The sequence below is a fragment of the Lichtheimia ornata genome (genome assembly GCF_029851405.1).
Source record: "Lichtheimia ornata isolate CBS 291.66 chromosome Unknown scaffold00027, whole genome shotgun sequence".
NCBI lineage: Eukaryota > Fungi > Mucoromycota > Mucoromycetes > Mucorales > Lichtheimiaceae > Lichtheimia > Lichtheimia ornata.
Genome location: NW_026695347.1, coordinates 88,629 through 103,764, shown reverse-complemented (window position 1 = coordinate 103,764; position 15,136 = coordinate 88,629). Strand labels below are relative to the sequence as shown.

The following is a 15,136-nucleotide window of genomic DNA, read 5'->3' as shown; positions in this document are numbered from 1 at the left end:
AAAAAGTATATCCAAACACACCGGCTATCACCATGGTCCGATACGAGAAATGTTACCCGTTGCGTTGCTGCATGGTGTTGAGGCACCTTCCAAGAAGAGCAAACGTATCAGCATTACGCCTTGCATTGTTACAGTGCACATACCATGCTTGGTACCATCCCATCCAATGCATCCACATCACCAGGAATGAGCAAGTTCAATGATGGCGACAATTCGTGAGGACCCTGCTTTAATCCATTAATCATCTTCCCATGATCCACTCCCTTGCATGCAGTATCACTGCTCTTTGTACATACCATCTCGAAAAAGTTGAAAGATCTTCCCATGCTCGGTTGTTGCTTTTGCATCACGTGATCCAATCGAGGGATAAAAGTTGCTGCTATTGAGTACAAGAAACACGCCTATTGAGCACACCAATGAACCCCTTTGCCGCACACATTTCACGTCATCTTGCTTACCTCATCACCAGTGCAACATTTGCCCTTCGTGAACAGAATCTCTTTCCACATTCCTCTCTCAATTCTGAAATTGTCGACATTCCTGGAACAGGAAAGCTGTAAAAACACACGCCTATCAGTATACACAACGAACAAAGGCAAGCCGGTTTTTACACTGTATTAACACGTTACATACCTTCGTTGACACCCATTTGCACATGTAGATGACTAATGAGGGGCTCCATGTCGAACCACGATTGTGCTCTTGTGAGGTCTGGGTAAGAAGCAGCAAGGAGAAGCTGAGTAGACAAATCACCCTTTTGGCACAAACACATGGAAATCAGCCACTGCCAGTGATACATGCATGCAACATACACACCGCTATCGCAGCCCACGCAACCAACCTCTCCATGGCAACATGCTTTACTATTGTTGCCTTTCAAGAGGTGCCCGAATGAATGATGGGGCAACCATCTATATAAGGTACAACATATAAAAGCAAGATTCCTAGACCGAGGATGAAACACGTTAGATAGCATGCAGGAGGATAATAGTATTATTGATATGGAAAGCTGTATAAATAAAAGGCAAACCTGGTAGTAATGGTGTTGTGTGTGTGTTCAATCTTGTTTCAAGTTGGGGTTGTTATTGTTGGTACTTCAATTGCAAGTTCTATAGGCTCGTGATCGTTATCAATAGTGATCGATTGCGCTTGCCTTTCTAATACAAGCAGCTCACGCTGCCGCTTCCGCTCTATTACAATATCAATGAGACGATCGGGAAAGAACAAAGACCACTTTTCATAGGGTATCATGTCTACAACATAAAGAGAGCCATAACTCAAAATGTCACAATGAAGCATGAGCTCTTTTTGGGACCAACGCGTTCATCCCAGCTCAAGCACCCTTGTTTGCCAGTTTGAGGATTGAACTCGTGAATGTCAAATTTGGCCATGTCACCACCCGCCAAAATGAAATCGGGTCGACCTCTTGAAACGTTTTGGCTGGGATCGCCAAATGCGAAAATTGCTATTGACGAGTTCGATCCTGAAACTTTCTCACAAGGTACTTTCGACCATGCTGAGCATGCTGGTTCCAAAAAGAGCCAATGCTTGATTGTGAGATTTCGAGTTACAGGTGCGTGTATGTTTTGCTATTATAAAGGTGGGTCTTTTTCCATTGTGACTGATATGTACATTTATAGTGAGATAGGTGCTAAGGACGGTGTTTGTATACGAAAGCGAAGAAAAAAGGATTAAAAGAGCAATGGATGATATGTGTACACTGTATCACGGCCATTCATACACTGCGAGCTATAAGCCAATTCCACCCAATTGAGCCCATTGTGGATTTGACAACGTGTGCTGAATGCGCCTGCTCCAAGGTTCCGTTCCATGGTTTAATTACATTGATTCGAGCCGATTTGGATGAGCTACGCTTAGACCAGCTTTTGTCTAATCCATACACCCGTGTATGTTCCATGTTGGAAGCGATATACGCCTTACTTGCTGTAATTTCCTCAAATCGGCTCGGATCAATCTAACGAAACCATCAAAGTGAATCTTTGGAGCAGGTGCATTTCTCATACGTTATCAAATCGATGATGGTCTTGATTGGGTGGAATTGGCTAATGGCTAGCACTGTATGAATGACTGTGACATGGCGTATACATATCATCCATTGCTCTTTTAATGCTGTTTTCTTTGCTTTCTTACCCAAACACGGCCTCGTGCATCTATTGCACTATAAGTGGTTATATGGATGACAATAGAAAAAGACGACTTTCTCATATAGCATCATGTCTACAGCGTAAAGAGAGCCATCCATCACTCGCAAGCTGCGAATGAAGCATGGGCTCTTTTTGCAACCACCGTGCTCAGCCCGGCTCACGAAACCTTGTGTGCCAGTTTCAGGATCGAACTCGTCAATCTCAAATTTGGCCATGTCACCACCCGCCAAAATGAAATCAGGTCGACCTCCAGAAACGTTTTGGCTGACAACAACAAATGCGGAAATTGCTATTGACGAGTTCGAGCTTAATACTTTCATACAAGATACTTTTGTCCATGCTCAGCATGCAGGTTCTATGAAAGACCTCATGTAGCATTATGAGATTTTGAGTAACCTCCAACTTTTGTAAATTGTGGGTACACGTTCGTAAAAGGAATGAAAGCAAGATGTAAATTTCTCCTTGCCTTAAACACACACATGTATGTACCCCCTACCACCATCACACCGCTTACCAGCAGACACTAAAGGTAGAGCCTATTCACCCACCTACTACACGTATTGCCAGTGCAACGTGTTAAGGAGACTTTGAATGAACACCTTTTTATTAATGAAGGCGCTCGATATATAAGAGAAGCCTATAGGCATATAAAAGAATCCTTTGTTTTATATATAAGGAGACATTTATTATGAAAAAGAAATGACTACTTGTGCCAATACTTAGCCCATCTCCATGGAGATGGTTTCCAGGTGTGACCACGTGGAGGTGATTGGCAATCCACACCCTAGTTTTTTGTCATTGCGGACTCTTCCTCAGGTTTGGCTGGGTCGAGTTGATTGGGGTACTAGTGTAAAGTGTTTCCGTGTTTCGTGACCTTGCAGTTTCGTACCCCTTTCGATTCGTGGGTGTCTTGCTGGTTTCGTGAGTACCCCGAATCCCCTCCCCCAGCTAACCTGGATACCGTGTTTCGTGACGCTTGTTTATAGGACCTAGCGAGCCATACTTGCGGTCTTGTCCGGGAATTCTATAGAGTGAAAGAAAGATACTTCGGAGCTGGGGGGAAAAGGGCTACTTTTTTATACCAAAGTGCACCTTAGACGCGTAAGCGTTTGTGTCACCCCAAACCTCACGCACTTTCCTTCTTTTTCTATAACATTCTTAAACCATTTACTCAAAAACACTCAATCCAGCCTGCTTTTTGCAATTAGAGAAACGTGCTCCTCTCATAGAGACCATTCGAATGGTATATTGTTTATCACGATTTAGTTTACTTTGGACATTTTGGATATTGCCATGGTCACATAGTACAATTTCCTTTTTGGATTAAGGTTACACAGCTCGGGCCGAGCTCTTTGGAATCACTGTTACAGGCCATATCGTGTTGATTTTCAAATAAAATGCCATTGGGATATTAGAAAAATGTGTTCTGCGCATCGAGACCATTCGAATGGTATATGGTTTGTGGTGTTTTCGCTTACTTTACCATTTTCGCATTGAGTATGGCAATATGGTTGCCATGGGATCGAAATTTCCTTTTTGGGATTCATGTTACGCCATTGAACCACAGTGCAGCAATTGATAGGAAGCAGCCCCAAACTTGTTCATTCTTACCATGGGTCTTCTCGATAAACTTCAGGTTAGCCCAGCTGAGAAATCAACCCCCTGACAAAACCATAACACATGCGTCTGCTCTCAACGAACGTGACACCTTGATCCTGCCAACGACCACCTCAAACAACAACCCTCGTCAAGTGTGGCGCCGTGCTGATAATCTAAATGCTATGCTATATCACCTTTCACCCTTTCAGCTTTCAGATGCCCAGTTTCGACTTGCTATAGGCAAGTCCCTTGTCAGCAAAGCTGCCCATGGTGTCATTGTACATCGCTCCCGGAAAGACGTTATTGCCGAAGTTGCATTCAACAGCCAAGAGGCTTGCCAAAAACACCTTGAAATCCCATTCTCTTAACGATGGCACCAAAGTTTATGGTTCTTTCCAATTCCTGACGAATGGGATGTTGTCAAACTGAATCTCCATCACATCTCTCTGTACACTTGTAACGGCCTCTCCTCCTCTCTCATAACAGCCCTTCGGCCTTTTGGACACATCGTCCAACTAGGCATTTACCTCGAACAAAATTTTTTCACCGGCAAAGGTTTTGCTTATATCAATGTTAACCCCAACGCAGATGCCAATTCAAAGAAAGCACTCCCTTTCATCCCCAACGAGCGGACTCATTGTATTACAATCTCACGTCAAGATGGATCCTTCCCTTCCCGTATGCATGCCACCTGATCCAAAATGCCACTGTATTGTCGCTATTGTCATCATCATCAAGATCACACAAGAATTCAATACCCAAACAAGCCTAAACCACGACGCCGTCATTGTCAAGAACGAGGCCACCTTCGTAAAGACTGCCCTATACACTGTGGTTCAGCACTCCTGCCTAATAACAACCCTGCTATCTCAGATTTTCTCGACAAGGAATCGCCTACTTTTCGAATGTCTAAATCTGGTATATCAATACGACAACGCACGCTATCACCTCCCCAGCAACTCCACTTTAATTTCAGCCCCAAGCTTTCAAAGACTAAAAAGACCGAATCTAATCCACTGACCACATCTGCGCCTCCTGACCCCGTCCTTATAGCCGACCCTCCCGACCACAATGTTACTAGCATCGAGATTTCTTCACCACCATCACCTTCTAGTGCAGCACACGCTGAGAATATGGTGACGTAAAAGTGTATTTACCAATTTGCAAGATTTGACATCATGTTTGTCGTACCTTAATCCTTTCGGAGATTAGCTCCAAGCTATTAGTTTTTTTTCTCTAAATGCGTCCACATGACGCGATAGACAATAAAACACTACAAATTGTTCATTTATAAGGTACCAAAAGTACCAGTGATAAAATTGCTATTAGTATATTGATAGCGCGCGAGTCAATAAGGCTTTGAAACAATCCTGCATACTTTGATCCATCATTCAATGCTATTTTTGGATACAAACTTACCGCAGCAACCACTATACCATAGCAACCATGTTGTCATGGAAACCACATTACCGCAGCAATCTGTCAATCTATTTTCGGAACAATGGAAGTCTCGGCGTCTTTTCCATACTTCATCCATCCCCAAGTGATCATTCATGCACAATCACATGCAGCTGTCATCTTTGACACCTTTCCATCACATCATCTTCTTACGCTTTTCTCAATACACCCGTAGAATAGAAACACCCTTAAACCAATTGTATCTCTCCACTTTGTATCATTGTTAGATTAGCAACTCCCCCACATTGTTGTATCCCCCATCTTTGCATCCATTTTTACCCATGCACCAATGATGTGCATCGTTTCATCTTCATTTCCTTTTTACTTTTTCATGCAACAGCTACACCATCATCCATTGTGCATTACTGCGGCAATCACATGAAGGATCAGGCACGCGTTGTTTCCATGCGAACATTCTAAGAATTTCATGTCAAAAGATATATAAATTCCCACGATGAAGTGAATAAATCTTCATCCAATTGCTCACTTTTGCTTTCAACTGAATCTCTGTCTAAAGTCCTCACAAGCCAAAAGAGCTGTTAGAAGCACATCTATCGTTGAATCTTCATTACATCTTTTGTTATCCAAATCAACTTGCATCTTACTTTAGCCTGTTTTGGCCCTATTACCGATTACTTTGGTGATCCCATCTTCTCAAATCTTAGCCTGTCTCGTCATCATCATCTTTACTCTTTCAATCTTTGCTATCGCAAGCCTCTATTATTCTTGCTTCAGCCTGTCCCGGCATCCCAATTACCCTCATCTTCATTTTATACTTTTATACGAAGTATCTGGTGCTCACTACTCAATCTCCCTATAACCATGTTGTTCCACTTGTAAACCCTCCACTCCCTTTCACCTGTCATTGCACTCCCTCTCACTTTACCCATATCATTGTACTTCCCTTCTCTACCCTACCATTGTATTTGCCTTCTCTACCCGTATCATTGTATATCCCCACTTTACCCTTTTTCCCCATCCATTACCTTACACAAACCTTTACCTTACATGCGGTGCTCATTTCAAGGCCACTTCCAAAACCCAACTTTCTAGTCCCTACACAAAACATTGCCCTTACACATTCTTAAGTAAAGTTCGTTTGGGGCATTAAAAAACGTGTTTTTAAGGAGACAAGTCCACGGATATGCTGTTTGTATAGGTTCGAAGCATCTGACGTTTGTGTTGCTGGGACACCACGCGATGTCATTGGTTCACCATTAATGTCTCCTCCATTTGCTTAACGTGGAATAGTGTCTGGGTCGCATTACCTAACCAGCGACAGAGATGCCATGAGCGTTATCCACCATAACCATTTTAAGTACAACTACTTGGACTGGACGATCCTTCAATAGAGCAACGGCTCCTTCAGGCACATCATAAGGGTCTCAATTCAAGTCGAGGTAGGTACGAGAAGGGCATCCTTTTGCAATCATTCCGATAATCGAAACGTAATCCTGGCATCTCGAATGTTGGTATTACCACCATGTCCAAGTTTTGTAACTCTTTTTTAGCACACGCTCAAGGCGCTTTGCAGGTGATCTCATCAAATTCAATATTCAGGTGCTTGAAGAATGGATTCATGACGATGATAATGTAAAGCTTTTGTGTTGCCCACGTTCCATTTGAACCGATTCAGTAATAGAATGACTCAATAATGATGATACTCATAGACAAATGGTTTTGTAAGCATCATGTACAGCCCATTCAAATTGTGTACACTGCTTTTATACCGATTGACGTCATGGGAAGTTAAAGATGAGGGTACATAGGCACTCAAGACATTTGGCTATACAAAATTGCAATAATAAAGCTTCAATCCTTAAATGTATCACGGTGCAACGAATATTGTGAGGGATATCAAAGAGGTTTATTCTATCGTTCATGGGAATGAAAATCCTGGAGGGCCTTAAATAAGAGTGTACGTAATCTAAGGGATCAAAAGCGTGTGAAACGTGCATCTACTATAACCTCCAAGTCAGGCCTTTGGGTCTTGAGGTATCGAATCATATCTATGTTGACTTCATTTCCAGGGTAAATCCGAATACATTCCAGCTGTGATAACTCTTCGATCGCTTTCCAGAAATCGTCATCGTCGCTGGCGTTTTCGACTGAAAAATTAAACTGCTTGAAACCTTCAAGTTGCTTCAAAGCCTTGATGGAATCAATCGATGGCGCATTGGAGTACTGTATCTCAAGGCATGCTAAGCGAGGACATCCTTCAGCAAGCCCATCAAAGAACCATTCCATATCATATTGGTCCCAATCAAAGTACGTAGTAAAATAGAGCATCAAGCGCTGTAGGTGATCAAGGCTAGGGATAGCATCCAACACCGATTCGATGTTGTCCACATCTATGCAGCGGATATCAAGTTCACAAAATGCTGATTGCTGATTCATGCGAGAGAGATAGTTCACGAGTATTGAGGGGTCTTCAAGTCCTTTTTCACGATCAAGATCCAACACGAGTTTCTTCACATTGGGTTGTATGATATGAAGGACTTGAGGGCATTTGTTGATCATGATCCACGATATTGTCAATTCCTCAAGACGTGGTGCATTGCCTGGTACCCACCATCCAGATTGGACGAGGGAGAGCTTCTTTAGGCGTGGGTATTGGATATCATGCGTATGTTCGACGTCGCTGCCATGGTATATTTCCCATCTCATATTCTCGAGTGTCGTGTGGTGCTGATTTAGAAAAGAATCGATGGTCGTCAATGTGCCAGGTTCCTCACAATACTCCGTGACAAAAAATTCGGTGATCCCATGCTGCTTGTTGTTGTCATATCCTTGATTCGTAAATTCACAATTGATACCCATATGATGAGCGGCAAGTCGAAGGTATTTCATCCAGGGGTAATAGTGCGAGACTAAATGAACCGCCTCAATGTCTTCGCAAGGGTGAAGTTCAAGCGTCGTGAGGGATGGAAACCGTTTACAAATGCCAATGATATCATCACGAGTAATCTCCTTATCTGCCCTGTAAATGGTGAATGTCGTCAACTTTGGCCATGTTGCGATTGGAAGTGCACTGAGATCCGCATGACCTTTGAACTTTATCCGGAGCGAAACGAGATTCGGAAAAGTCAATATGACCTTAGGTATAGAGAGTCGCATGGGCGGGTATATGGCACCGATATCAAAATGCGTCAAGGTGTTGCTAACTGATTTGAGGGAAGAGACAAAGTCCTCAATGCTACCCTCCTCGATACGTTCTATATAAGGAAAGCACATGTAAGTAAAGGGGAGCCCAAAGGATGAGATGCAACAATAACTTACCCACAACGGATAACTTTCGCAATGAGCAATAGTCATTCTCTCGTAATAAATCACCAAGCCATGTTCCTTGATCATTGTGGTAAACCGTTAATGACCTTGTATGCTGAGCGAATTGGGTGATTTCTGAAAGCGTTTCCTGTCCTGGTTCTTCTTTAATATCATCAAGCTTGAACCACAATCCATCGAAACATTGAATGATGCGATCGCGCCATACATTGGATACATGCAAATAAGGGGATGGATATAATGGATCCAAAGGAAACGAACTCAACAAGGGAATCAAGAGGGGAATGAGCTTTGTAATAACAATGTCGACAGGTAGCTCCTTCACGAAATCAATCCGTTTTTCCAGATGTTGCTCAGCATCAGCCTTCATTTGCTGCAATGTATCATAATGCGTATCATTGGTATCGACCATACTGAGTCCTTCGTCGCAAATATCAATAACGTCAAGCTGTTGACCAAGTTCACTGTAAATGCTGGCTTCGCGTATGTATGCGAGAGGTGAAGAAGACGAGAGTTGCTGCATAAGTTTGACATCGCGAAGAGCAGCATCAAACTTGGCACACTTTGTGAACCCAATTGCACGTAGATTCAGAGCTGACAAGATGGGGTCGAGGGATGCATGGAGTTGTGTGGTTGCATCGTAAACAAGCTGTGCATATTTTTCAGAGGATGGTGTGAGTATGGGGGAGTATGGCATTGTAAGGGAAGAGCAGTAAAAGATGGAGAGTGTGGGCTGAGCCATGGCAACCAATAAAAACCTTCCAAGCCCAGGTCCCAGCATAAAAGTTATGGGCCCCGAGTGCTCCCCACTCAGCCCCTCTCTTTATGCTACGCTTTATTTTTACTCGTTGCCAGCATTCGAAACTCGTCATCTACTGTCACAATGGAATTCGTCTCCTTGGTTACGCGTCATCCCTACGACAACGCCTCTTTGTAGCTTTGTCATCACCACGCGAAACAACTTGTTACCTTGACAATGACCCCTCCACTAAAAAACAATCGCTGTCGACTCATCTTGCTGAACATCTTGGTGGCAATCTTGCACAGCTTGGATAGTACAAAGACACCCAACACGTCAATAGCTTGCAAACGTGCCGTCAACAAACCAATCGGTTCATCATCCAAAGGTACATCTTTGTATGGTTTTATTTGTTACGAGGTACTAATCATCATCTCCAGCATGTATCCTTCAAAGCACTCACCTTCAACGTATGCTGCTACATTTTTGAATGTTTTTCCAACGACCTCAACGATAAGGATTGCACGCTGTACGGCGCATGCGTTTTATGATGTTCCAGTATCAACTCATCTACACCTCGTATTCGGTTATCACATTGTCGAATGGTACCATTATGCACCAGGTTTACGTAAGCGATACATGGATGGTCGGTAATCCTTTGGGATAATGGCGTAAGTATGGATGATGGATCAATCGGGTATGGTTACTGACAGAGGTTCAGGATTTTAGTATGTATAGGCTGGAAGCTCACGTATGCTGAAGGAATCATAATGGATATGGTAAGAGCTCTGCGAGCTATAATAGAGGCCTCCCCTTGTGATTGGTAGCTGGATGGGCTAGGATAGCTTTATGATTCATGAAAATAAAGATGGTCATCGTACTATTGTGAAGGATAACGCGATTACTGGTATTAGTTCGTGAGGGACATTGTAAGGATCATCATCCGTACTATCGTCGATGCTTAGTCACGTATTTCATCATTATCTTTATTCTTGGCGTTGCTCTCATTCACCATAAACAAGCTATCATCGTTCTTGAATAAACCTGCATTCGGATTATCTTCTATCTTTATCCTCGGGACTTGTTTAGCCTTAGCTTTCGTGTCTTTCTCATTGGATCGTTGTCTTTTCTTGTAGCTTTACATGACCTTGCGTATACATGTTGTGATCGTGTACCTTTCTATTATCAACTCATTCTTGCTATACTTATTTTTGGACCTTAGCTTTGATGGATGCACTTGTTCCCCATCTATTTGGCATTAGCGTTCTTTTCTCGATTCATCCAAAAATCTATGCTTTAGTTCCAGGATACGTGTGCACAATCACGTATAAGACATCTTTCATTTCATGCATCTTCAACATCCCTACTTAGATACATTGGTACGACGGTGATGAGAGCTGGTAAATTAGATGATCACTTAAGTGATCCAATACACGTGGCGGCTGGCTCGTACAATTACATTGTTTTCTTTTTCTTTGAACATAGTGAAGCCTTGTCAATAAGATGTGAGTAGATGAATGTCCCTTGGTGTGGTGGATAGGTTGAAGAAGGCAAAGGTTGAATCATCATATCTTTGGATGCTGTGTAACCTCAGTAGATGTGTGATCTCAGACGATAAAATCGTACACACCTCAGCCCTATCCTGGATAAAAAGAAATGGGTGTTTGGTTCTATGATTACTTTGAGTCTGAAGGTTGACCGTATCATCAATCCTCGTTTGTTGCCTATTCATGCAGTAAAAGAATGGTGACACAAGGATGCAACGCGTCGCACTGATATTGTAAAAGGCTGTTGTAGCACGAATATCATCTCGTAGACCCAAGTTGAAACAGCAACATCCTGTGGTGTATCTCCCTCTATTTATCTTCATTTCTAATCATGCTGGATGGATCCATTATATGAAGCAAGCCATCCGATCGTCTTTATTGATTGGATGGCAATGATGTTGATGCATTCTGGCGGGTTTTCGCAAATTGTTAAGACGCCCTTAAATTAGGCTGCGTACCTTTGTCTCCCTCGTTATTTCCATCCACTTCACCAACCCTCCCAGCAGCAGCTTCTTCCACGTATCTTAAAAACCTTTACGATTCAACACCCCAATGCCAACATTCCACGCATTCCTCCTTGTCAGCTGCGAACCAATTCGGCATCGGTGGACCTCCATGCACCAACATTAGTTTGCCCTTCCACAATGCCAAGCACATGTCACAACACTCGCCATGCACAACACTTGGATAGGCTTGTGGAGCTAGCGTTGCCTATGGATAAGGTAACCAGTACAATGTTATCCATATTTGTAAGCAGCCTCTCATTGTTGTTGTTGTCAAGGATACGATAACGCCACGCTGCAACAAGCCAAGCTGGATGGCAAACACCCCTGCAGCACATACATTGACTCTATCAGACAACTTCGTTGCAACCTCGTTATGGGTACCCTTGTTCCCATGGTTATGAATGATGATTTGCCATTTCATACCAATACCCCATATACGTGCACGTGTATGTGTCTTTTTGTTGGGCGATCGTAGCGATGGTTTACGCTATATGGACGACTATGATCAAGTTACCCATTATTGAAGGAATTGGACTGCTCATCCTGCTTCACCAATCTACAAAGATGTTGATGATGATATTGGAAGAATATGGCTGAATGGCTTAAGCTGGTTACAGGAGCTGGACATCAATGGTAAAGTGGACAACACCTTAGCTATTCTTTTATTGACCATGGTCTTGATTAGGAATTGCGAATACTCATTGTATGAGTCGTATTCGTCTTCAACATTTTCAAGATTTCACCGTCACTCACTGCTGATGTATTGTGCTGTCATTTGAATCCTACCATGACGCTCCCAGACCTCTCTCGATCTCTCTCTCGCCATCAACCCGGGTTATCTTAAGGACGATGGCTATGATTCAAGAAGGAGACAAGTTCAGTAGCGATCGAATGGTAGGGGTCTTGAAGGGATCATCATGATACAAAGCACTTACACATTGACCAGGGGTTGGCGTGTAATATACATTCGCAGTGTCCGTATCAGGAGTCTTTCACGTTTGGGAGATATGAAGGTGTGCACCATACCCGTAAGGATACAGGGCATGCATGGGAAAACAAGGCAGCATGATTGTACAGTGGTATGTATTGCGTTCGATCGAGAAACTGCGACATGTTAATTAATGAGCCTTAGAATAGAACAGCAACAGGACATTACGCATAGCATTGCGATGTGGATCTTATTTGATGGGAGGATGCTATTGAAAAATACCACAAGGTAAGAGTGTTCATTACGGGATGGGTTGCATGCAAACCCACTTACAATGGAGAAATAAAATAACAGGATCATGAAGTCTTTTTCTTGGTTATATCATTTGCCATGGCAGAATACGTCAGTGGAGATCTGGAATACACCATTTGAGAAGTGGAATACGCCATTGGAGAAGTGGAACACGCTATCTGGGAAATGGAACAAGCCATTTGAGAAGTGGAACAGGCTACGTGAGAAGTGGAACAAGCTATATGGGATGTGGAATACGCCATTGGAGAAGTGGAACAAGCTGCTTGAAAAGTGGAACACGCCATTTATAGAACTGGAATACGCCGTTGGAGATGTGGGAAACACCGTTCGGGATGTGGAATACGCATTGGAGAAGTGGAACAAGCTATTTGAGAAGTGGAACAAGCCATTTGAGATGTGAATACGCCATTTGAGAAGTAGAACAAGCCATTGGAGAAGTGGAACAAGCCATTTCAGAAGTGGAACAAGCCATTTGAGAAGTGGAACAGGCTACGTGAGAAGTGGAACAAGCTACGTGAGAAGTGGAACAAGCTATTTGAGAAATGGGATATGCCATTGGCGAAGTGGAACAAGCTATTTGAGAAACGGAATACGCCATTGGAGAAGTGGAACAAGCCATTTAAAAAAGTGGAACAGCCTATTTGATATGTGGAATACGCCGTTCGAGAAGTGGAACAAGCAACTTTAGAGGTTGAGTACGCCATTGAAGAAGTGGAACAAGCTACTTTAGACGTGGAGCAAGCCATTTGAGAAGTGGAGCAACCTATTTGAGATGTGGAACAAGCTACTGTGAAGTGGTACACGACATTTGAGAAGTGGAACAAGTCATTTGCGAAAGTAGAACAAGTCAATTGCGAAAGTGGACCAAGCTACTTAAGAAGTGGAACACGCCATTTGAGATGTGGAACAAGCAACTTTGCAAGTGGAATACGCCATTGAAGTAGGGGAACAAGCTGGTTGTGAAGTGGGATACGCCATTTGATAAGTGGCACATGTCATTTGAAAAGTGGAACAAGCTATTTGAGAAGTGGAACAAGCGACTTGAGAAGTTGAACAAGCCATTGGAGAAGTGGGACACACTACTCGAGATTCATGGTGATCGGTTTCTTGTCGTGCATATGGATCGGTTAAGGTACACATCGTGTATTCATCGTCATCATCGTTATCATTGTATACACAAAACACAAGCACATAAGCATACAAGAGATGATACACAAGCGTGGAGCATCATATACAACTCAGCCCGTTACTCATTTACGATATACCTTGTTATTGGTAGAAAAGCTTTACTCTTTAGCATCCACCTAGTTATAGTACTCAGAGGTAGCAGGTAGATCGATAGAAAGACGTCTCTTTTCCCAGACACACACTTTCAGAGTAAACAGCAATCTCACAGACCTTGTTTGTTATACGTTTTATTATCCTCACACACATACACATACACACATACATCTCATGCCCATCCCCATCACCCATACATGATCCTCTTTCTCCCCTCTTCTTTTTTCTTCACATCCCCTCTTGTTGACTACCCATTCACCTACCTGTCAAAAGAAACTTACCTTTGAAGGCCGTCGGAGAAGTAGATCCTTCAGTGAAAGAAAGAAACTTTGGAGTTGGGGAAAAAGGTCTTCTATTTTATAGCCAAGCGCGTTCCCCACAGCATCGTAGACGTGTAAGCATTCGTGTCACCTGAAACCTCACGTGCTTTCCTTCTTTTGTCGATAATCTTCGTATCCCATTTACTCAAAACGTTTCAATTCAACCTGCTTTTTGCTACTAGAAAAACCTGTTCCTCGCATCGAGACGATTCCAACGATGTATTGTCTGTGATGGTTTTGTTTACTTTTGTCAAGTTGAACATTGCCATGGTCATGTAGTACAATTTCCTTTTTGGATTGAGGTTGCACAGCTCGGGCCGAGCTCTTTCGAATCACTACTACAGGCCATAGCGTGTTGATTTTCAATTAAAATGCCATTGGGCTATTAGAAAAATGTGTTCCGCGCATCGAGAGGATTCGAATAATATATGGTTTGTGATGTTTTGGCTTGCTTTACCATTTACAGCATTTAGTATGGCAACACCGGTTGCCATGGGACCGAAATAGCCTTTTTTGGATTCATGTTACACCACTCAAACACAGTGCAGCAATTCATAGGAAGCAGTCCGAAGCTTGTTGATTTTCAAGTAAAGTTTGTTTGGAGGATTAGATAAACGTGTTCTTCTCAGCAAAAGTCTTACTGCGCACCACCACGTCGTCAATGGAAACCATGAGATACACGTTGATAGCATCTTTAAAAACCATGTCCATCACACTTTGCCATGCGCCTGGGCCAACGCCATTGTGAGTATCCTCCGCAGTTTACCACAAAGCCCGCCAGGTCCCTTGATTCCTCGTGTAGCGGCAGCTGCCAAAACCCTTTCAAAGCATCCATGATTGTAGAATACTTTTTATCACCCAATCCTGTGAAGAGGTCATGCATGCTGGGTATTGGATATCCACTATCAATCGTGGCAGCTTTCACAGGTTTGCAGTTGAATACCAATCCATAGGTATCCTTGGCTCCAGCTTGAGTAAGTTTTTTTTTTTGTATTC

The 15,136-nt window shown here is 42.9% G+C and overlaps 4 protein-coding genes across 4 annotated transcripts; 3 read left to right on the top strand and 1 right to left on the bottom strand.

Moving 5' to 3' along the window:
* Positions 1-1,389: 1,389 nt before the first annotated feature.
* On the top strand, positions 1,390-2,540 carry O0I10_006254 (uncharacterized protein; the record flags this gene model as incomplete). Its single annotated transcript, XM_058486284.1, has 2 exons — positions 1,390-1,501; positions 2,350-2,540. The coding sequence occupies 2 exons, from the start codon at positions 1,390-1,392 to the stop codon at positions 2,538-2,540; spliced, it is 303 nt and encodes a 100-aa protein (XP_058342896.1).
* A 1,925-nt stretch (positions 2,541-4,465) lies between these two features.
* O0I10_006253 (uncharacterized protein) lies at positions 4,466-4,909 on the top strand (the record flags this gene model as incomplete). The annotated part of the gene is made up of 1 exon (XM_058486283.1): positions 4,466-4,909. The coding sequence occupies one exon, from the start codon at positions 4,466-4,468 to the stop codon at positions 4,907-4,909; it is 444 nt and encodes a 147-aa protein (XP_058342895.1).
* Positions 4,910-7,157: 2,248 nt separating this feature from the next.
* On the bottom strand, positions 7,158-9,249 carry O0I10_006252 (uncharacterized protein; the record flags this gene model as incomplete). The annotated part of the gene is made up of 2 exons (XM_058486282.1): positions 7,158-8,437; positions 8,502-9,249. 2 exons carry the CDS (start codon positions 9,247-9,249, stop codon positions 7,158-7,160), a joined length of 2,028 nt encoding a protein of 675 aa, XP_058342894.1.
* Positions 9,250-12,585: 3,336 nt separating this feature from the next.
* O0I10_006251 (uncharacterized protein) lies at positions 12,586-12,939 on the top strand (the record flags this gene model as incomplete). The annotated part of the gene is made up of 1 exon (XM_058486281.1): positions 12,586-12,939. The coding sequence occupies one exon, from the start codon at positions 12,586-12,588 to the stop codon at positions 12,937-12,939; it is 354 nt and encodes a 117-aa protein (XP_058342893.1).
* Between the last annotated feature and the right edge of the window lie 2,197 nt (positions 12,940-15,136).